Source organism: Nelumbo lutea, chromosome 2 (assembly GCF_056320005.1).
Source record: "Nelumbo lutea isolate HS-2025 chromosome 2, American lotus-T2T, whole genome shotgun sequence".
Classification (NCBI taxonomy): Eukaryota; Viridiplantae; Streptophyta; class Magnoliopsida; order Proteales; family Nelumbonaceae; genus Nelumbo; species Nelumbo lutea.
Window position 1 is genome coordinate 100211788 of NC_142685.1, and position 22921 is coordinate 100234708.

A 22921-nucleotide genomic window follows, 5' to 3' on the forward strand; every position below is an offset into this window, starting at 1 on the left:
TTTTTATTAAAAGCTCTGTCTGGGAGTGGTGGTAATTGGCCAAAAGAAAGGAGCTTTTTTCAACAAAAATCTGATGCAAGAAACGTCCCCCAAAACGTTTAAAAAGTGCTTAAGAAACACTTTTCCAAAAAGAGAAAAAAGCAGCTTTTTCATAACCTACACCGCTACACAAATACAACCGTCAACCGTGACATCCAGAAGAAAAGGTCTGATACAACACGTGGCGACTGAAAATTTCTACTCACTAACACCAAACAACCACGGATCAGGATTCCCTGCTTCTGATGCTTGATTCGTCCAGCAAACAAGTCCCCAAAAGCGGCAGCCCCAAAGAGGTTAAATTCGTGAAGGCCCCACTGTTCTAGATTATTTTGATGTTTCCGTCTTTGTTTTTTGTTTCGCTTCTTGGCTCTTTCGGTCTCATAATCTCTACTCGGCGTTACTCAGGTCTCATCAGTCTCTTTTGTCTCTCGCTCTCGCTCTCGCTCAACCTCTCGGTATCTCACGCGGCCATGGCGAAGAACATTCTAGTCACCGGCGGTGCCGGCTATATCGGAAGCCACACTGCACTTCAGCTACTGATGGGAGGATTCAAAGCTGTCGTCGTCGATAACCTCGACAACTCCTCTGATGTCGCCATTAAGAGAGTTACTGAACTCGCTGGCGAGTTTGGCAAGAATTTGGAGTTTCATCAGGTTCGATATGGATGGAATTCATTCATAAAATGAAGATGTTTCCTCTCTATCCTTGTTGATTTGTTCTACTGGTAGTGGAGTTTTTTTTTTTTTTTCTGAAATTTAAATAGGTTCTATCTTCTATGTGGTGGATTAATTTGAAATGCGTGTGCATAACTCGTTTATTGTTTAGGCGTGTGATCTTGTATTTCTGTATTGCATTCTGGATATCGTGTTTGCTAAATTACTGTAGCTAACGGTCTTCGTCTTGGTGTACTCAGAAAATATATTAATTGAAACGAGTGGGCTCGGTCTTCAGGGAATAGGAGAGTAGAGTGTGCAGATTTTTTAGCTTAAATTGGTATTGAATTTGGTGTTTTATCTGTATCTGCAGTTCGGTGGTTTATAGTTATAACGCTCTGGAAAGTTTGAGATTAACTTGTGAGCTTATTAGGCATTCGATGTGTCTATATAGTTTACATTCAATAGATAGGTAAATTGAACCGAAAACTTCGAGAGTAATCTCTCACTTAAATATATAATGCTAGATTCCAATAAGCAAATAGTTCAGGGTTGAATTTACTTGTAGGACCAGATTTTGCTTGGTTTTCTATTCTATGAATTTAACAGGAAAGTCCGCATCATTTTTACTGTCATTTTTTTGTTCTTGGAGTTACATCTGACTTGTCCTTATTACCAGTCCCCCACATGCTCTCCTTTTCTATTTAGAAATAGGAAAATGATTTCTGCCCCCTTACACTTTGTAATTTTATAAATGCAGCACTTGTGCATAATGGAAGGATAAAATACAATTGAATGATCGTATGATCAATGCAGCTAGAGCACTTATGTTTTTTACCTGTATGAGGGCTGGGCTTCTATCAGGCATAGAGACCTAAAATTATTTCTCTTAAGGCTCTATTTTGTTTCAGCATAATTTGGATGGAAAATTTTTCAGGTTGAAATATCTGTGTTATACTATTCCCCCTTTATGATGAAAACTTTGTTTTCCTTTCTATTTACATAGAAACAAATTAGAATGGGTGGAAAACAAAGCTTTTTTCTGTAAAGGGAGCAAAAGTAATGGCTAAAGTATTTCAGTCTGAAAAATATTTTCGTCCATTTTACAAAGAAACAAACACAGCCAAAGGTACAATTAAGAAATGCCCATGGAAGGTAAAAAATTTATGCTGTGTTGACTCTTGACAGATCCATGCCATTGAGCTCTGTTGTATGGAGAAGAGCTGTAAGGCCAGAGTGTTGATCAAACATGGCTAGCCTTACAACTGTATAGATTATTATTATTATTTTTTTTTTTATCAACACACTGCTCCATACAACATAGCTGACCTTACAACATGTTGTTTCCTGACAGAACCGTGTCATTCAGCTCTGGACCATTTTACCATTTGTTGACTCAAAATTTTCATGAAGTTCTGGATCTGTGTACAATATGTTCCGGTTTATACAGTCCAAAGTTTGATGGTGTACCTCTCATAACATGTTTGAGTTTTTGAATCATTTTCCTTTTAATTAGTGTTTCCAAGTTTTGACGTTGCCCATACTCTTTACATGGTAGAACTTTGTTTTGATGTCTAGTTTGGAAGTTTTACTAATTTCCAAAAACTACTTTCATTTATTCCTTTGTATTTAGGTTCATTATGTACAAACCTGAGATTCTAATATCTGTTCCTGTATGCAGATTGACCTTCGGGACAAACCAGCACTAGAAAAAATTTTTGCTTCAACAGAGTAAGTTATTATTTATTACTGATAAGATCCTTTATGTTTTACTCCTAATAATTTCTTTCGTAACATGTCTCCCTAAAATTGGATGGGTACCCACAGTTTTATGCTCTAATAGCATTATGATTTTAGTTCTGTTGAGTTACAATTTACGAGCTTCCATGAACTCCTTAGTTCACCCCTTTCACATAACAGTGCATTCACTTTATATATGCTGGATACAGAGCAGTGTCTATCAATGCTTCACTTTGTTCAGGTGTGCACCTCACTGTGTACCTCAAGCTTCGGTATCCTATTTGCGATTTAGTTCCTTTTTTCTCTTTTAAAAACTGTTCTCAGTTGACAAAGATGAAGGTAGTGGCATTCTATGCAAATGTAGGATGCTATTGTCAAAACTTCTGGGTTTTCCTCTGGCTGCCATCTACAGATCCAAAGCTATTTAGGATGCAATTGTTGAGAGGTTCCGGTGGAAACTGGTAGGCTGGAAAAAGAGGATATCTATGGAAGGGTAGGATTATCTAATACATAATGTTCTATAAAACCTCCAGCTGTATTATATTTTACTATTACTCAACCCTATGTTGGTGGTGGATACTTTGGTGAAGCTGAGGAGAGATTTTCTATGGGAAGGATTTAAGGAGGAGAAGTTTCATCTGGTTGCAAGGAATGAGGTATGCAAACCCTAAAGACAGTTTGGACAGTCATTTGGCCACTAATGAACAGTGTTTTGCTTGCTAAGTGGTTGTGGAGATATGGAACTAAGAAGTAGAGTTATGGAGGAAAATTACATGCAACAAATATGGGAGAGCTCCACTAATTGGGAGTCTAGGTTTACTCACAATTTGGCAAGGTGTTACAAGATTATGCAGGAGCTTTCAAGCCAGATTTAATTCAAACCTGGGGACTGGGGATTTCATCTATTTCTTGAATGACATGTTGTGATGATAGGCCTCTAAAATAATATTCCCTTGTTCAAAACACTGGCTTTTGAAAGTCTAAGGGTTTGGGGAAGGTGGATTGATGGGAGCAAAAGTCGGTGATGACGGTGGTGGAGGCCAAGGCTGTAAGCACAAGAAGAGGGAAGGAGGGAGGGAATGAACCCCCTATAGTTTTTGTAGCCAATGTGGTATAAGTTATTAGGTAAAACTGAGGGTCGTACAAGTATATGCAGTTTACTCTTTTATTAATTCAAATATCTTGAATGACCATCTCCAACTACTTAGTGTGGCACTCTTGATTTAACTGCTTAATGTTCCATAGTTTCAGTCAACTCTTATCATGCATGGTTTGTGATTGTAAGGTTGAAGATTTGAACACTAGGCTGAGATCATGTCAGATGTATATGGGAGATATGCAGCAATAATCTGGTATGTATAATGGCACGTTTCAAGATGGTGCTGAGGATGCTGAGAGGATTTGTTCTTCTAATCCAGATGGTATTTATTATCAGTCTGGAAGTCGTATCTGGTGATGCAAAATTTCTTAGAGCCAGTTCTGAAAATCAAGCAAAATGTGGCTGTCAGAAAGGAGAATAAAATCGAAGACATTGGTCATGGTGGGCAGTCCAGTTTAGAGGATTGTTCTGAAGTACCAGTTCATAGACCCGGGGTTGTTGACTTGGATTGTAGAAGGAATGCTGGTCAAGGGGATTCTGTACTGGATTTTTGTGTTGAAGAATGAGTTTGTGATGGGCAAGAGTATCATTGCAATAGACAATTTAAGTGGCAGAAAATTCAGAGATTGATCATATTACTAAAGGCGTTTCTTATCTAAGAGGTGATCTTTGTGGGTTTAGTCCTTGTAAGAAGTTTAAACAGACTGAGATTCGAAGAAGATCTCTAAGAGTGGAAGCAAAGCAGTTTCTATTTCAAAGTTACAGGGTGAAAGGGAAGGAAGCTTTAAAAATCAGAGAAATTAATATGGCCATGGTGTTGCTGGTAGGGGAAGAAGCATTGGTGTGGTTTCAGACTTTCATTGAAGTTGCTGTTCAGGTGAGTAGGAAGTCTGAATACAAAGATTCAATTGAGGTTAATGGCAGGAGGTATATAGCAGAAAGAAGGGAGAATCCTAAAGGAAGGTACGTGGTGCTTATGGAATTCTTTGGGGAAGGAAAAAAGCAGATGGTCTGCTTCCCTGAAGGTAAGAAGTGGAATGGCTGGGGAGAAGTCTCAGGGATTTTGAAGGACTTCATTACATGGGAAGAAGCTAGAGAAGAAAGTAGAAGGGAGCTAGTAGAAGAAACACAGGGGGTTTATGGAGACTCTACAGTGAGGGAGCAGAAGGAACTGCCAGAAGAAGTAACAGAAATGCAGCTCATGGCTCAAGGAGCAAAGGACTGTAGAATGGTTTGCAACATGCACAAGAATGACTGGGAGAAGAAATTTAGAAATTTATTGTTACCTTAACAGCCCCACCGAAGGACTTGAAGAGAATTGCTGAAGAGTTACTAAAGAAGCTGAAGTTAAACAGTACTAGTATTTTAACCCCCATTGAGAAGTGTGAGGCCCTTCTAGAGTTAGTAGAAGAGAAAATGGAACTCCAGGCTATGTGTTGTCAATTGCAGTCTGATGAGTTACCGCTCACCTCGGAAGCCCCTTTGAGGGTGGCTTAACCTCCTAAAACAGAAGATGAAGGGAGAGAAGAGAGGGGAAGGTAGGAAGAAGAATGTCTCAGAGAGAGAGAGAGAGAGAGAGGTAAAGAGATATTCATTCACACTGTTTATTACATGATCAGGGCCTTATATAGCTGGCCTACATGTGTGCAATCATGGAGAGAATATCTTCTGGTGGCAGTGTAACTAACTCTGGAGGCTCTGCTGCGTGTCACACTACCCTTTCTGTCTTCTAGTGAAATGCTGATTGGTGGTGGTCTGCCCCACTCCCATAGTTGGGTTCGGAGGGAGTGTTTGGGTTCCAACAATTCCTCCCCCCTTAGTATTGACCTTGGCCTCAAGGTCTAGATTCGGAAACCTCTCGTTCAGCCTTAGATAAGGTTCCCAAGTGGCATCATCTGGAGGAAGTCCAGCCCATTCTACCTTGGCTTCTAGCACAACCTGACCACCTTGTCGAACCCAACGGAAATCCACAATTCTGATAGGCTCTGTGTCAATGTCCCCTTCTTCAATGAATTTGGGTAAGTTGGATGAGACAGGAGTATGATTTCCCACCGCCTTCTTAAGAAGTGAGATGTGAAACACCGGATGAAGCTTTGAAGTTGCAGGGAGGTCCAATCGGTAAGCAACAAGGCCCACTCTCTCCAGAACCTTATAAGGCCCATAATACCTAGGCGCTAGCTTGTGCCAGGCCTGTCTTACCACTGAGATCTGGCGGTAAGGTTGGAGCTTAAGGTAAACAAAAGCACCCACCTGAAATTCTAATGGGCGGTGGTGAGAGTCATAGCGAGCCTTCATTCACTATTGGGCTTTTGTCAAGTTGGACTTAAGCAATTAATCTCGTCTCTTGCAAGTAGACGGGTCTCTACTTCTGCCACCTTGGATGACCCATATTCAAAAGGTAATATGGGAGGGGGTTCTCTGCCATATAGAGCTTTGAAGGGTGTCATTCCAGCAGTTGACTGATAAGTCGAATTGTACACTATCGAGGCTTCTCCCCTAAAAAGCATCTAAGGTAGGTTCCAAGCATCGATTAAGAACTTCAATCTGTCCATCAGTTTGCGGGTGATAACTTGTGGAGGGGTGCAGTTGGGTTCCTTGCAACCGAAAATATTCCTTCCAGAATGAACTCAGGAAGGCAGGGTCACGGTCTGAGACAATGGATCTTGGGGTTCCATGCAGCTTGGCGACGTCTCGTATGAAGATGTTAGCCACCATGGCTGCGGTGTAAGGGTGAGGTAATGCAGAGAAATGGCTGTACTTGGTGAGACAGTCAAGCACTACCATGATAACCTCCTTTCTTGCAGAACGAGGAAGACCCGTGACGAAGTCCATGGAGAGGTCTTCCCACCCTTGCTCTGGAATCTTGAGGGGTTGTAGAAGGCCAGCGGGAGACTGTGAGGAGTATTTCTGCTATTGGCAGGTTTGGCATTCGGGTACATAGTGCAATACATCCTTACGCATTCCTACCCAATGATAGTGGCTGCTGAGCCTCTTTAGGGTCCGTAGCACCCCTGAGTGTCCCCCCAACGCGGAGTCATGAAACAACCTTAGCAACTTTATGGGCTAAATTCTAGGCAACAACAAACCGGCCCCTAAAGAAAAGATCAGGCCCCACAATTTGGTAACCTGCAACTTGGGAAGGATCACGACTCCACTTATCTCTAATGTCCTGCAGCTGCGGATCAGACCTGGCTTCTTGCCGTATAGCTTCAAACAAGGGAAAACTGGGTTGAGAGCAAGTCAGATGGGCTAACTCTTCCACTCATGACAAGGCATCAACTACTCTGTTTGCGGGCCATTGTTGCTGCTCTGGGGTGTGCACCCTTTGCTCTGCTATGTACTTCAAACTTCGTTGGTCTATCCTTATAACAAATTGGCGTCCCAATAGGTATGCATGCCACTTTTGCACTGCCATCATTTCTTTAACATAAGTGGATTGACTTTGGTGAGCTGCTGAGAGAGCCTTGCTGAAATAAGCAATGGGCTGCCCTTTCTGCATTAAGACGGCCCCTACTCCTACACCCGATGCATCACATTCTATTTCAAATGGCTGAGAGAAGTTTGGAAGAGAGAGGACTGGAGGGCTAGAAACTGCTATCTTCAAGTCTTCAAAAGCCCGCTGGGCATCATCAGCTCAACCGAAGGAATCCTTCTTTAATAGACGCGTTAGAGGGGCGGCCATAAGCCCATACCCCTTAATGAAGCGCCTATAATATCTGGTAAGCCCAAGAAAGCCTCTTAGAGCCTTTATAGTAGTGGGCTTGGGTCACTTTTGGATGGCGTCTACCTTTTCTGGGTCTGCCATGACCCGCCTTGTTGCAACCACATGGCCTAAGTATTGAACTTGTCCTTGTCCAAAGGAACACTTTGTCATTTTGGCATGTAACTGGTGCCCCCTTAGAGTTGTGAGGGTGAGTTTCAGATGTTCCATATGTGTGTCCCAATCCCTGCTGTATACCAGAATGTCATCGATAAACACCAGAATAAATCGCCTTAGGAATGGCCTGAAAGGTGGAGGGGGCGTTGGTGAGTCCAAAAGGCATAATTAAAAACTCATAATGGCCATCGTGGGTCCTAAAGGCCGTCTTGTGGATGTCAGCCTGGTGGACCCGAATCTGATGATACTCGGACTGAAGGTCTAATTTGGAGAACACTCGTGCCTCTCCTAACTCGTCCAACAGTTCATCAATGAGGGGTATAGGAAACTTGTCTTTTACTGTAATCTGATTCAAGGCCCGGTAATCTACGCAAAAGCGCCAACTACCATCCTTCTTCACTAAGAGTACAGGGAATGAAAAAGGACTAGTGCTGGTTTGTATATGCCCTTTTTCCAATAGCTCTCTCACAGCCTTCTCAATTTTCAGCTTCTGGAAGTAAGGGTATCTATATGGCCTCACATTGGCCGGTTTAGAACCTGGTAAGAGAGGTATCTGATGATCATGAGCCCGGGGTGGAGGTAATTGGTTCGATTCCTTGAATACGTCACCAAACTGATCGAGTATCGATTGTAAGGCCTTGTTTTGGGCTCCTGTGGGGTGGACATAGCCCTGGTTGTCCAGAATTGGGACTGTGGGCCGAATGCCTAAGTGCATAAATATGGGTTGTCCAACATCCTTGGAGGCCCGTATCATGGAGGCTAAAGTGTCTCCTTGGGGACTAGGGGGCCGCACCCCTTGTAAATGACAAGTCTGGCCATCCTGGTGAAAATCCATTGTCATTTTGTTCCAATCACAAAGTGCAGGACCTAGGCCATGCAACCAATGAACGCCCAAAATAATATCAGCCCCCGAGAAATCCAATGGGTGGAGATCCACTACGAAATTATGGCCCTGTATGAGGATTTTTTCCTTCTTACATACACCATTACATGACATCTGACTCCCATTAGCCACATGGATCGAAAAGAGAGGAGTGGGTTGTATAGTCATACCTAGTTGCTTTGCCAAATGGCAAGTGATGAAATTCAGGGTAGAGCCACTGTCAATCAAAATCATCACGGTCCGACCATCCAATCTTCCCTTTACTCGCATGGACTGATGAGAGTTGAGGGCCATGAGAGCATGTAAGGAGATCTCGGCCCCGTCAGGTTCTGGTCCGTCTGGAATCAGTTCATAGTCATTTAAGTGCTCTAGTTCTGTCTCCTCCGGCTCTTCCTCTGTTTGTAGGAGAAACACCCGCTGGACCTGGCATTTATGGCCCGGTCCAAACTTGTCATCACAGTTATAACAAAGGCCTTTCTCGCGTCAGGCCTGCATCTCAGTCCATGAGAGACGTTTGAAGGGCATAGTGGGCATGGGCAAGATGGGCTTCTGATGATCCCCAACCTGTTTCATGGGCTGTTGATCGACCCGTGGAGGAGTGCTCACATTCAGGTAGGTTGGCTTGCTGGCTTTGCGTAGGTTGTCGATTTTTTCTTCTTGTAGGCGAGCGAATCCCACCGCAGCCATGACTGTCGCCGGGCGGAGAGCCCTCACCTCCAGGCGGATATCCTCTCTGAGGCCTCCCACAAAACATCCCACTAAGGTCTTCTCCGGCCAGCCATGTACCCTGGTCGCCATTCGCTTGAACTCGAGCTGGTACTCTGCTACCGTTCCAGTTTGCTTCAACCGAGTGATAAGCTCATCGTAGTCCACGAACGCCGTCGGTCCAAAACGGATGCACAGAGCTTCAGTGAACTCTGCCCAAGTTACCTGGGGATGATTTTGGCGATACCACTGGAGCCATAGAATCACGTCTCCTTCTAGATGAATGGAAGCGATGGAGACACGCTGGTGTGCGGGTGTTTCGTGGTATTCGAAAAGTCTTTCTGCTCTGAAGATCCAAGGAATGGGATCTCCACCGAAATAGTTGGGAAAGTTGATCTTAGTGACTTTTCCGGTGGGGTAATACCCTGTTTTTTGGCTGCTGGAAGCAGAGGCTTCCGCTCCTGCTGGGTGACTGGTCTTGCCGGATTGTTGCTGAGAGGCGAAGCTTGAGACGACCACTTTGAGTTCCCTGAGTTCGTTCAACACCTGGTGGAATCCAACCTCAAGTTGGTCGACCCTATCATCCATGGTAGAAGAATGTGTCTGTGGCATCATGAAGCCTGTGATCTGGATAGCCTGGCTCTGATACCAATTGATGAGTTACCGCTCACCTTGGAAGCCCCTTCGAGGGTGGCTTAACCTCCTGAAACAGAAGATGAAGGGAGAGAAGAGAGGGGAAGGTAGGAAGAAGAATGACTCAGAGAGAGAGAGGTAAAGAGAGATTCATTCACACTGTTTATTACATGATCAGGGCCTTATATAGCTGGCCTACATGTGTGCAATCATGGAGAGAATATCTTCTGGTGGCAGTGTAACTAACTCTGGAAGGTTCTGAGTGTAACTAACTCTGGAGGCTTTGTTGCGTGTCACACTACCCTTTCTGTCTTCTAGTGAAATGCTGATTGGTGGTGGTCTACTCCACTCCCATAGTTGGGTTCGGAGGGAGTGTTTGGGTTCCAACAGAGTCAGCCTCTGTGACTTTTTCAAAATGGACTCCTCATTCCAACTCTAAGGATCTCTATAAGAAAAATGCCAGAATCTTCTGAGAGAAAGAAAGGAGCAAACGACAAATTATGGAGTGTGTAATGACTAGGGTTATACACTGGCTACAAATGTTGGAACTATTCAAAATTTTCACATTTGATGATATTTGGAGGAATTGGCCTTTAGTGGCTTCTAGCTCAGTGCAGAAAGTTAAGGCAAGGCTTGGACACCTCCCATTGAAGGATTTCTGAAACTAAACTTAGATGGGAGTAGTCAAGGTAACCTAGGCCCAGCTGGAATAGGAGGGGTCATCAGAGACAAGGAAATTTAAGAGCACTCTTCTCAAAACCGGTGGGGAATGGAGACTCCTTAAAGGAAGAATTGTACGCAGCCCTACAAGGCGTAAAGATTGCAAGAGAGTTAGGATTGGAAAATTTGGTGATAGAAGGGGACTCCAAGGTGGTGGTGGGTTGGCTAAAAAACCCAGGTTCAGTGTTTTGAGCTTACAGAAATGAAATGAAGAAATTCAAATGGATAACTCAGCAGATTAACTATACAATGGGTGGGGAGGGAGGCAAATGCTTTTGTTGATTCTCTAGCTAAACAGGGAGTAACTAGGGATCAGTTGTACTGGGGTCACTTGTAACCTGATGTTTCTGTTTTAATGAGTGAGGCTGCACCTCACGCCTCATATCGGGATGCTTGTAAGAGACTCTTTATCATTTGTTTCTAATGAAATCAATTGAACTTTTATCTATAAAAAAAAGTTTTTATAGGAGAAAGCCATTGAATAATACTCCTTGACTAATTAAAATAGCTGAGAAAATTACCAAAGGTTAGAAAGATTAGATCATTTCTTCCTCTGTTATACCTTGAAATGGTACTGCTAATAGAGATACTTTGTTTAGCGAAGTATGTTAAAGGCTGGAGATGGTTGTCGAAATGGACAAGATATAGCAATGCATACTTCGTTTTCTCCTGCTAAAGATTTAAAGGTGGTCTCTCAGGAGTTCACTAGAAAGCTTCTCTCGTAAGTTGAAATGAAGAACTTGGCCTGTTGAGTGTTGACTTTGGTGATATACCAGTTTGAAATATAAAAAGATGTGTATGGTAAGGTGAGGGAGGCCATGGGAATTGAGGTGGATTCTGGAATTGATTTGGTATTAATTTATCAAGTGCATAAGGTAGACAGGAAAGTGCATCTTAATAGTATGATTGATATAGAAGTTGAGGTGGGAAAGAAATTAGGGCTAGTCTCCTTAGGAGGTGAGGAACGCACTAGAGAAGTGTCAATGGAATTAGAAGAGAGAATAGAAAGTGTTAAAACTGCTATAACAGCATAAACCAAGTAGGTTAGAGAGAGTCTTTTTAAGGAGATGGAAAGGAGAAAGGGTGGAGTTTGATGAAGTGTAAAGGGATGGTTTGAAGTTTTAATGCCATTAAATTGTAGAAAACGAATGTTGGGTGGTGTTTTGATTTGTCTCGGAGAAAAGTTATGGTTGTGATGGAGTTTGAGGGCTAATTTGTGCTTTTGGTTGAGGAGTAGGTCTGTGGGTGGTTATCTTTTGTTGGTATTAGTATATTGGCAGGGGAGAATTAGGGATTTCTTCTTTACCTTTTTATAATTTTTGTAGGTTCTTATTGTGTGGTTATTTGTTCATGTTACCTTTTCCATTTCTTCTTAATTCATTTTCTTTTTATTATAAGGAAATGGTGTACATGACGAGGAATTTATATTTCTGAAAGTTTGAGAACTTTCTTATCATATAGTTGGGACAAGGCTTGGATGATGATGATGAATACTTTCTTATAATGATTAAGCAATCAACTTCATGCTCTATCTGAAATTAGATTTGCTTCCTTTTTGTGTTATATGCTCTCTTGATAAACTTTGTACTATGTTAACTACTCTAAATTTTAGTTTTTCCATTCCTATATGTTTGCAGTTTTGATGCCGTTATTCATTTTGCTGGATTGAAAGCCGTTGGTGAAAGTGTGCAGAAACCTCTTCTTTATTATAATAACAACCTTATTGGCACAATAAATCTCTTAGAAGTCATGGCTGCCCATGGGTGTAGAAAGGTACACTCTTTCTCTCTCTCTCTCTCTCTCTCTCTCTTAACTATGAGAGATTTGAGAAGTTTAGCTAGGACTTATCCTAACTATAAAATCAATATTCAATCCTTAATAAATAATGCCTGGTTTTTAGAAGAAAGAAAATAGAATAAAAAAAGGTAAAGTGGGACTATCTCAGCTGTGAATTTTCTGAGCAGAATCCAAAGACACCATTTCTGCACCTGGCATCTCCTAGCCATAGGTTATGGCAGTCTGATATCTGAGAAAAATGATTTCTGTGAAATTGGATTTTAAGGAAATAATTGTCATGATATTGAGTTTAAATCTTGCTACACATGTAATGTACATTTGTCTTTGTACTGATATTCAATTTCATGAAATACAGCTTGTTTTTTCTTCATCAGCTACTGTTTATGGATGGCCAAAAGAGGTGCCATGTACAGAAGAGTTTCCCCTATGTGCAGTGAACCCATATGGACGAACCAAGGTATTTTTTGCAACAACTCATTTCCCAATTGTCTTTTTATCCATTCAATTGTGTCCAGTGCTTTCAGTGGCATTTTGATGTAGTCAAGCCCGCAAGCTATAAAGCCTACATATACAGGCCCAAATGCAAAGGTCCTTGCTAACTTGGTTTGTGAATCAGGCCACTGATTTCATAATAGCTGACCTTAGCCTCTTAAAAGTAATCTGGAAAACGAATATTATAAGGAATCATTTTATAGATGTTTTGCCTTCAAGCTAGGGTTTTGCCCCAAAACATTATCTACCCATACTCATTTTTGGAATTAATAAGTGCTTGCCAAATTCTTCCCCACAAAGGACTCCAATATTCAATCCTGGGTTTGGTTCAATATCATTTCCGAGGTGTTTTTGGGTAGTGCCATTGTATCCATTATTTTTCCTTATTTCTCTAGTTTTATCCTTTATTGTTCTCTGCTATTTGTTTTTCCGTCTTGGTGAAACCACCATTAAAGCTTATTTAGATTGAAAGTTTAGCAACATGAGGAGTGAATTCCTTGAAATTCATGTCCGTGTTGGGACCTTGCCTGAGGTTCTGTGCCAGCATCACATTCAAATCCTAAACCTTGAGTCTGGAAGGCACAAGCTTGAAGAATCAGATGCTGATGATGTGTGAAATGATCAATATCAAATGGCTTTAAATGAACAGGAATTCAGAAAAGTTAAAATTTGATAAATTTTCATTTTTCTGAAACTCAACCAGGATTGATGTTTGTTCAACTTATATTCCCAAGGAACACACAAATTTGGCATTATTGAAATAGATGAACAAAGAAAAATATAATTTTATTGTCTTTATGCATAAGAGAAAGGGTTTGCAGTTTGTTGGCGGGATTTATTGTTTCACTATTTGGGCAAATTTATTGTCTTAACTGATATCACTTATTGTTGTTTCGTATACTTGGACAGTGCCTTCCCTATGCAGCTATTCTTTTCTATCTTTTCCTTACAAACGTTTTCTGTACCTTGTGTTTGAACTTTGAACTTGATATCTTCCACTTATTATAACAAATCTGATGATTTTGATTCTTGCAGCTGTTCATTGAGGAGATTTGCCGTGACATCTACCGGTCTGACTCTGAGTGGAGCATTATATTGCTCAGATATTTCAATCCAGTTGGAGCTCATTCTAGTGGCTATATTGGTGAGGATCCACGTGGAATTCCAAACAATCTTATGCCTTTTGTACAGCAAGTTGCTGTAGGCAGGCGACCAGCACTAACAGTATTTGGAAATGACTACAAAACCAAGGATGGCACTGGGGTATGCTTTTTGTATTCAACATTTTCTTTTTTGGTTTATATATTCTTGTTTAATTGAATTTTACCAAAAAATAGTCTTCAAATGTGTAAGAACTGTTTCCTATGATCATCTCTTGCTACTTTGAAATTTATTTCTGTTCCCTGGCAGCCATGTTTAGAAACCAAGATAGCAATCAATAATTACTTTTAAATTTGTTTCTTTTTATTAGTTTTTTACTTTCAGTAGAAAGTATGTCATGTTGATATTCTTGTTTCCTTCCAGGTTCGTGATTATATTCATGTTGTTGACTTGGCTGATGGGCACATTGCTGCATTGCGCAAGTTATTTGACTCTAAATTAGGTGTGCTAATAATGACCTTTGTGCTTTCTTGATATTTCTTTTATATGGATGAATAATTCCTTATTGTTACATTAGTTAAACTCGCTTCATGGCCTCCATTTTACTGTAGTAAGAATTGAAACAAAATATGGTATAAATGTAATTATGTATTGTAAATTAGGCTTAAGAGGTAGTTTCATGAATAATTGCCATGGATGTGAGCCCTTCAAGGAATTCTGGAATGCAATACTTTTTTGTTTTATCAGTAACAAGAAGCTTTATTAAATAATAAAATTTGTGGAACTTAAAGTACAAGAAAGGGGAGGTAAACTATATTAACTCCTCCACATCAAGGAACAAAGAAGAAAGCTAAAAATTAGCCCAAAACATAGATTCCTTAAGAGCCCCTTGCTTGGCTAACCCATCAGCCATTGAGTTAGCGCTTCTCTTCACCCAAGTGTCCTTCACCTCAATATCCCTACTCAGCCATTTAAATTTTTTTCTTTTCATATTTGTAGCTCCACAAACCATTGTTGTCTTCCTTCAGCCACCTAATCACCACTTTCGAGTCCCCTTCAATGACCAAGCATCAAATGTTTAATTCTCTTGCTCTTTGGATTCCTTCCAGAACTGTTAGAATCTCAGCCCTAAGAGAGTCACCCTCTCCAATTGGGCCTGAGAAAATAGCATTAATAATCCCAACCTCATTCCTGAACACTCCCCCAATCCCAGAAGGCCCAGGATTCTTTAAGCTACTACAATCAAAAATCAGTTTTATGAAGGGGGGGGGGGGCAAGAAGGTCTAGAGGTCCTCTTACATTGGAGAGAGGTAGCTATTTCTTTCCACTTTGTCAATATGTCAGCCATAGAAAAATCTGCGAATAGCTCCATGGATTTCAACCAGTGAGCTACCCTTAAGTGTACCAATTCAATTAAGTTTTCCATGGTTCATTCCTTGTCTGAAAAAAGTTGTGAGTTTCTCTCTTCCCATATGGACCAACATGCTGCCGCCCTAATGCTTCTCCACATGACCTTCCCTCTTTTCTTAGGCGATCTTGAGAACGAATGAGAGAACGAGCTTTGCACACTTATGGGGGAATTCCAAGTACATCCAAAAAGGGAAAAAACCCACTCCCAAACAGTTTTAGTAACTGGACAAGTAATGATAAGGTGGTAACCCATTTCCCCATCATCTTTGCAAATAATACACCTATTGGGAAGTAAACAGTAATTGGGTCTCTTTCTTTGAAACAAGTCATTTATGTTTATTCTTAACATGAAAGTTTACCAACAAAAACTACCAACCCGAGGAGGAATAGGTTTGCTCCAAATCTCTTTAACTGGGAAGGACAACCCAAAGGGAGTAGGAGGTTGGACCAAAGTCTCAAAAAGCAACGCACAAGTAAAGGAACCAAAGGAGATGGGGATCCAAATTCTAGAGTCATCCTTACTCGGGTCTAGGAAAACATTTTCAATGATGTCTAGCAAAGACAAAATACAACCCATGTTTGTATCCCTGATTGTTCTTCTCAACCCTAGATTCCACCTTAAGCCGGTATTAGATTCAGAAGGAACTAAGAAAGAAGAAATTGGTTCATTTTTCAAATTTGACAAAGCATACGAGGGAAATTGGTCCATCAGGGATGAATCCCCAACCCAAGGCTGCTCCCAAAATTTTATAAGATTACCTGAGTTCAAATCATACCTTATCCAAGGGGAGAAAACCAAAAGCACATCATGAGTGGCTTTCCAAGGGGAAGCAGCTATAGCCCTTGCCAAGATTCTTGGATCCCGACCATTGTGTTCCAGCTGATGTATGCTAGCCACAATCTTCGTCCATAATTTGTCCCTTTACATTGGAAACCTCCACAACTATTTCCCCAACAATGCCATATTTCTTTTCCTAATATTCCCAATCCCAAGCCATCCTAGCTTCTTCTAGTTACCACCTCCCAATTCACCCTGTTATCTTTCTTCTCCTCTCCTGGTTCCCACAAGAAATCCCTCATTAACTTTTCCACCCTATTTGAGACCTTTGTGGGAATCTTAAACACCAACAAAAAGTAATCAGGAAGGTTAGCTAGGGTAGACCTAATCAAAGTGGTTCTCTCCCCTAATGAGAGAGAACTTTTCCTCCAAGAAGCAAGCCTTTTCTCAAATCTTCCAATACTGGGTTCCAAAAGCTGTCCTTCATGGGATTATCTCCTAAGGGGAGGCCCAAGTAAGTCAAAGGCCAATCCGAAATTGCACACCCTAACAAACCTGCATATTCACTTACTTCCCTCTCCTCCAAATTCACTCCTACCGTACAACTCTTTTCAAAGTTCACTTTGAGATTAGACATCTGCTCAAATAGTTGTATTGCCAATTTCAAATTCCCTATCCAATTTATGTCCCCACCTTTACAGAACAAAATTGTTTCATCTGCAAACTGTAAGTGTGCAAGTGGTACTTGCTCCCTTCCTACTCTCCATCCTTTTACTAAGTTCCTCAAGTCAGCTCTATGAATCAGTCTCCCTAAAACATCTGCAACTAGAGTGAATAGGAAGGGGGAAAGTGAATCTCCTTGTCTTATTCCTCTCAAGGAAGGAAAGAAATCCCTCACAGTTCCATTCACCAAGATAGAATAGTGGCATCTCCTAACACAACCCCAAATCCATTTACACTATCTGTTTCCAAAGCCAAAACTTCTCATCACCTCCATCAAGAAGGACCAATCAATTAGGTCGTAAGCCTTCTCTAAGTCTAATTTGCAAACCACACCCTTCTTCTTAGATTTCCTAAAACTTTCTAGACTCTCATTTGCAATCAAAATTTGATCAGTGATCTACTTCCCCTTCACAAAAGCTCATTGGTTGGGTGCAATAATGGTGGGAAGAACTTTCTTTATCCTTAGAGACAAGACTTTTGCAATTATCTTGTACAGACTATTCACCAAACTGATAGGTCTAAAATCCTTTAGTTGTGAAGCCACTTTCTTCTTTGGGATCAAAGCAATAAAAGTGGAGTTTAGACCCCAATTAATTATTCCCCTTCTGTGAAACTCCTCAAAGATCCGCACAATATCATGCTTCACAATATCCCAGCAATCCTAACAAAATGCCATTGTGAACCCATTTGGGCCTGGAGCTTTTGTCCTATCCATCAAAAACATTGTTTCCTTTATCTCCTCTAGATCAAAATTCTTCTCTAACCCCTCCCTGTCCACTCCACTTAGAGTGGGCCAATCCAGTCCCACTAGCCAAACCCTCTCATTTATCGGCCTTCTAAAAATAGCTTTAAAATGATTTACAAAGGCCTCTGCAATTTTTGACTGGTGGGAAATGACTGTGCCTTCAACTTTCAATTTTGAAATGAAATTATTCCTTCTCCTACCATTTGCCATAGAATGGAAAAACCTCGTGTTTCTATCTCCCTCTTTTAACCATTTACATCAGATTTCTGTCTTCAACTTATTTCCTCCTGAAACAAGAGATCTTCCATCTGCCTCCTCACGCTCCATCTCAGCTCCCTGTCTTCCTCTCCAAAAGATCCCCTTTCTTCCTTCAAATCCAATTCCTCTATCTACTCCATCAAAATCTGCTTTCTCTCCTCCAATCTTCCAAACTCCAGACGGTTCCACTTCTTTATCTGGGATTTTAGGAATTGAAGCTTCTTGTGGAATTTCATACCTTCCTACTTTATTGACGGATTACATTGCTCCCACCATTCTCTGATTTTCTCAATGAAGCCCGGATGGGCCAGCCACATATTCTCAAAACTAAAGGGGGTAGGTCCTTGTCCTCTTATTTCCTCCTTACATATCATTATGGGCCAATGGTCTGAAGTGAGTCTAGGTAGTGCCCTAGAAGTCAAATTCCCCCAATGCTCTTCCCAATCTGTTGAGAACAAAAATCTATCTAGCTTAGAGCATATCAGCCTTGACTGTAGGTTGGACCAGGTGAAATTATGACTTAGGAGTGGGGTTTCTTTAAGCTCAAAAGTGTCCACAAGCTGGTTGAAATTCCTCATACTTGTAGTCACTCTTTGTCTCGGCTGGTTTCCTCTTTGAACCTCACTAAGTTAAAGTCCCCTCCCACACACCAAGGTCCTTTCAAGAGGCCCCTAATATCACTCAACTCTTCCCACAATTTCTTCCTTTGCCTATAGTCGTTGGGGCCATATACATTTGTTAAAACCCATTCAAAACCATCTTCCACCTGCCTGAACTTCACAGAGATTGAATGATCTCTTGTTAATTTCTCCAACCCTATCATCCCATCTTCTTTCCATAAAGTGACAATCCCATCTAAGGCTCCCCATGATGGAGCAGTCGCCCATCTTATCCCCCTTGACCTCCAGATACCTCTTGCCCATCTACTGTCGAAATCAGATCTCTTGGATTCCTGAATTAACACCACATCCGGGTCGAACTTCTTAATCACCTCTTTGATAGTTGCTCTCTTCCTCACACTACCCAACCCCCACACATTCCAACTTAGGATTTTCATTTCAACTTTAGGAGTCAACCCTAACACCACCAGAGATTTATTTAATCCCTTTCCTTCTCTCCCCTCTCACCCCAAACTTCTTATCCCCCTCAATATCTCTTTTTAACCTCTCAACTTCACTCAGTTGGAATGCAATACTGCCTTAGCATTTCCTGCATAACAATTTTGTCAAGATAAATTAATTTTTTTTTTTGGAAAAAGGTAAAGTAATTTTATTCAGAGAGAAAGCAGATTACAACAAGACTCAGGCCAACTAGATCTTCCTGGGCCCAAAACAGATTACAAGAACATCCATGATTTAGTACAAAGTAGGAGAGAAACATTCTGACTTTTAAACTCCTCATTCACCGACACCCAGGAGCAAATATTCCCCACCACTTTCTGTACAATCTCATCTGGACTTTTTGATTGATTATAGAAAATTCTATTGTTTCTTTCCATCCAAATGGACCAAAGAACAGCCTGCGGACTAGTATTCCAAACAAGCCTGCCTTTCTTGCTAAGAGCCTCCAATCTCCAACTCAAAAACAGCTCCTTCACAGACTTAGGCATAGCCTAACACACCTCTAGTTTCTTGAAGAAACTAGATAAATTTGTTCTGAAGTATGTATATAGTTTGAGGGTCTTAAGCTTAAAAAAAGAAAAAAACTTCCAGGTAGAAAAAAACCTTGCATGACTAAGATAAGTCCAGAAACAGATGGGAAGAGCAAAGTCAAAATCCTAGACTGCGTATTTTTTTGCACATGATGCAACCTACAACATCTACCAATTAATTCCATGCAAATCTTCTTTTACCTAAGACCTTGGTTCCTTTGTACTGCTACTAGGGGTTCAACTTGGGCGGGCTCAGGTTGGGCTTTTGCCAAATTTTAAATGGGCCCAGCCCAATGGCCCAAAGCCAAAGCAGTGTAAAATGCTAACTTGGCCCAAGACTGCCTTTGGGATGGATTAACCTAGCCTTGTGATGAGAGAAGTATTGAAAGATACAATTACACTTAACTGTCTTTGTAGAAAGAATTCATATTAAACTTAGCCCAACTATGACCTAAAAAATTACAAATTATCTTGTCATTTTATTTGTGATAACTGAAACCTTTTAAAATTGAGGTTCCAACAGAGATAATGGCTGGATGCTGGAGTGTCCCAATTCCCCAAGGCTAGGAGTCTACATAGCCCTGCAAATATGTTTCTTCCAATTTAAACCCTTTAAACCAAACTACAACCCACTCAGTATCCCTTGTTCATACTTAGTTGACCACTGGAAATCATCTCACTAGATCCCTACATTACTGAAATCATTTTCTTCCTTTTTTCAGTTTTATCTGCTAGTTATCTTGTCTATTATCACCATAAATGGTTAGTTGAGGCATATCTTTATCATCCCTTTGTGGTTTTTTTTTTTTTTTTTGGATCAATCATCCCCTTATACTTTGTGCATAGGTATAGTATATATAAAATCTTGATCATTTTGCACTTCATGTTAAGTTTTTAAAGCAAATAGCCCTACTAAGTTATTATTATTTAGGATTATTAGAATATATATAGATACAAACAACTATTGCATTTTGCCTTGGGTCTTCCATACATATCCAACTATTCTTTTTGCCACCTGAAGCTTACGGGTGGTTTGGAACGAAAAACGACAACTTCCAAAACAGAAAAGATTGGATTTATTAAAGAAGATTTTGTGGTGGATTGTAAATCTCTGTAAATGTATCAATTAAAAGAGACTAGAGTACCTAGTTAGAAATCTAACTACTTCACAGCAGCTCTTACATGTCAAGTGCTAAACCTCTCATGTATCTTCTTTTTTTTTTCCGGATCAATAACTGTGAAATTTCATTAAAATGAAGCAATAAGGAATTAGTAACATTAATAACTACAACCAAAGAGAGATAAACTCTCCTATTTCTCCCCAAATAACACCACTAATTTTACAATTGTGCCCAAAATAATTCCCTCTTATCTCATGTATCTTCTAAAAATACTAGAAAATGGGAAGCAAGATATAATGCTGCTTCTTTTGCCACAAAATAATTCCCAAAACATGCAATACTTGTGGGTTTATCAATTACTTAGAAATCCTATCACATACAAAAGTTGCCATTTAATTTTATATTCCGTCTTGTTATTTAAGATCATTATTTCCTGAAGTTAATTAATCTTATATTTGAAGCTATACTTTCATTAAATTGTGATTCAAGTTGAATCAATATCTTGTATGAGCTTCCTATTAGTTGGTGGCTTGTATCAACAATGATTCTGATCAATTTTTTATTTGCATCTGCAGGCTGTGAAGTGTACAACTTAGGAACTGAAAAAGGAACCTCAGTCCTGGAAATGGTTGCTGCATTTGAGAAGGCTTCTGGAAAGGTAACTTCAAAAAGAAAGAAACTCCAAGTTTTTAATTACTCTGCTAGTTCTTGGTGGGATCTGCATTTTCTGAGATCACATCTGTTAGCTTAAAATATATATTAGTGATGTTGGATAAACATTTTGAAATAGAAAATTACATTGTGTTCCAATTAATTAGTTTGGAATATCTGTTTAGGGGCGAAAATAAAATAAAATAACTTGTGGATTTAATGGGCCTGCTGGCTTGGGTGGGTACATGTCTGAGGCCCTCCTTTTGTCATGCTATACTGCTGTGTTTTGTGTGATGCTGTACATTTCTCCCTCCTTGTTTGACTAACTTTACCCATAGATGAATAAGTTCCTGTCATGGAGATGACTTTAGTTTCTTTCTCCTTGGTTTCTAATGAAAGATGTTTTTCTTGTCTCAGAAAATCCCTCTGGTTATGGCTGGGCGGCGACCTGGTGATGCTGAGATTGTTTATGCGTCAACTGAAAAAGCAGAGCATGAACTTAACTGGAAGTAAGTGACCTAACATTCAGATAAACAATTTCCAATAAAAAAAACAAATATTCAGATAAACAAAATTGTCTTGACTTTGTGAAAAAACTGCAAAATACTGACATTGTAGATTTGAGGAACAGTTTATATTCAATTATTCTGAGTTTAAGTGATTCACAATCATCCTGAAGATTGTTGGACCTTTGATTGGATATTGCTAATTGTGGGGTCTATTTGATGGGGCATAGGCACACAGCCCCCTAATCAAGCTCTACAGTGAATCATATCCTATGAAAGGGTGAAAATTGGTGTGCTAAAGAAAAATGAATGGTTTATCAAAAATAAAGAAGCAAAATAAACGAGGAAAATACGTGCACTTGGCAGTTTAGCTTATGTAATTCTGGCTTTTCGGGTCAATGTTACATCAGGTCACACCCATTGGTTGAACAGTCCAGATTGGATTTTCTGGGGCACATGTACATGTTCCTTGTTCTTGTGGTTGGGGTTTGCGGACTTCAGGATGATATATTTCCTATTCCATTATACATGCAGATGTTTATTTCAGTGGAACATTTTTTCTTCCCGTTTCTGTATTCTAATTTTGATTAACCAATTGCCTTGCAGAGCAAAATATGGGATTGAAGAGATGTGTAGGGATCAATGGAACTGGGCGAGCAAGAATCCTTATGGCTACGGTTCACCTGATTCCACTAGTTGATCATAATCTGGGTATAATCTAGTTTCTTTTAATCTAGATCTTGTCCATATCCTGCTCTTTTCTATGCTCCTTTATTTGTGATTTTATAAGGAATGATATTACAGATGACCTCTGTTCCAGTGTGTGGTGGGAGTGAATGAATTTATCCACCCTCTTGTGTGCACCAAAGAGAGTTTGTAATGCAGAACTTTGAGGCTTTTCCTGAATGGCCTCTGTTCCAGTGATGGGGTGGGAGTAAATGAACTTGCCCACAGACATTATTATACGAGTTAAATGTTATGTGAAGGTTCATGAGATTTAGATGTCATGAAAACTGTCAGTGGTTAACATTGGAACCAATACGACACATAGAAGGCATAAAATTTAAGTAACAAGGTTTTAACGATTTATGCCTACTGTGTAATTCGTCAATTCGACAATATAACGGTATAACCTGCTTACCACAAAAAGTTTCTACAGTAGAACCCCAAGGCTTATGTTGGGTTTTGATAGAGATTAAGAGAGAAATGGAAAGTTAGGGGAAATTCTCAAGCAAAGTTGTAAAATTCCCCAGGAACATTCCCGCAACTTCTGTTTCTCTTTTCTTCCCCCCCCAATAAAAAAAAAAAGAGAAAAATCTGTAATTCATTTTCTAGC

At 40.3% G+C, this 22921-nt stretch overlaps 1 protein-coding gene across 2 annotated transcripts; it reads left to right on the forward strand.

The window, feature by feature from the left end:
- Positions 1-22592, forward strand: LOC148872310 (UDP-glucose 4-epimerase GEPI48). Of its 2 annotated transcripts, XM_088969045.1 has the most exons (10): positions 1-335; positions 448-695; positions 2377-2426; positions 11990-12125; positions 12505-12606; positions 13677-13904; positions 14166-14244; positions 21004-21086; positions 21497-21588; positions 22192-22592. In XM_088969045.1, exons 2-10 carry the CDS (start codon positions 513-515, stop codon positions 22283-22285), a joined length of 1047 nt encoding a protein of 348 aa, XP_088825171.1. In that variant the 5' UTR covers positions 1-335; positions 448-512; the 3' UTR covers positions 22286-22592. The 2 variants fall into 2 exon arrangements, with proteins under 2 accessions (XP_088825171.1, XP_088825170.1); XM_088969044.1 differs by lacking the exon at positions 1-335 and having other exon boundaries at positions 353-695.
- Positions 22593-22921: the final 329 nt, after the last annotated feature.

Coding starts and splice junctions, on each gene's coding strand:
- LOC148872310 (XM_088969044.1), top strand. CDS start 375: ATGTTTCCGTCTTTGTTTTTTGTTTCGCTTCTTGGCTCTTTCGGTCTC. Junction 696..2,376: donor AGAATTTGGAGTTTCATCAG/GTTCGATATGGA, acceptor TCCTGTATGCAG/ATTGACCTTCGGGACAAACC. Junction 14,245..21,003: donor GTTATTTGACTCTAAATTAG/GTGTGCTAATAA, acceptor TTGCATCTGCAG/GCTGTGAAGTGTACAACTTA.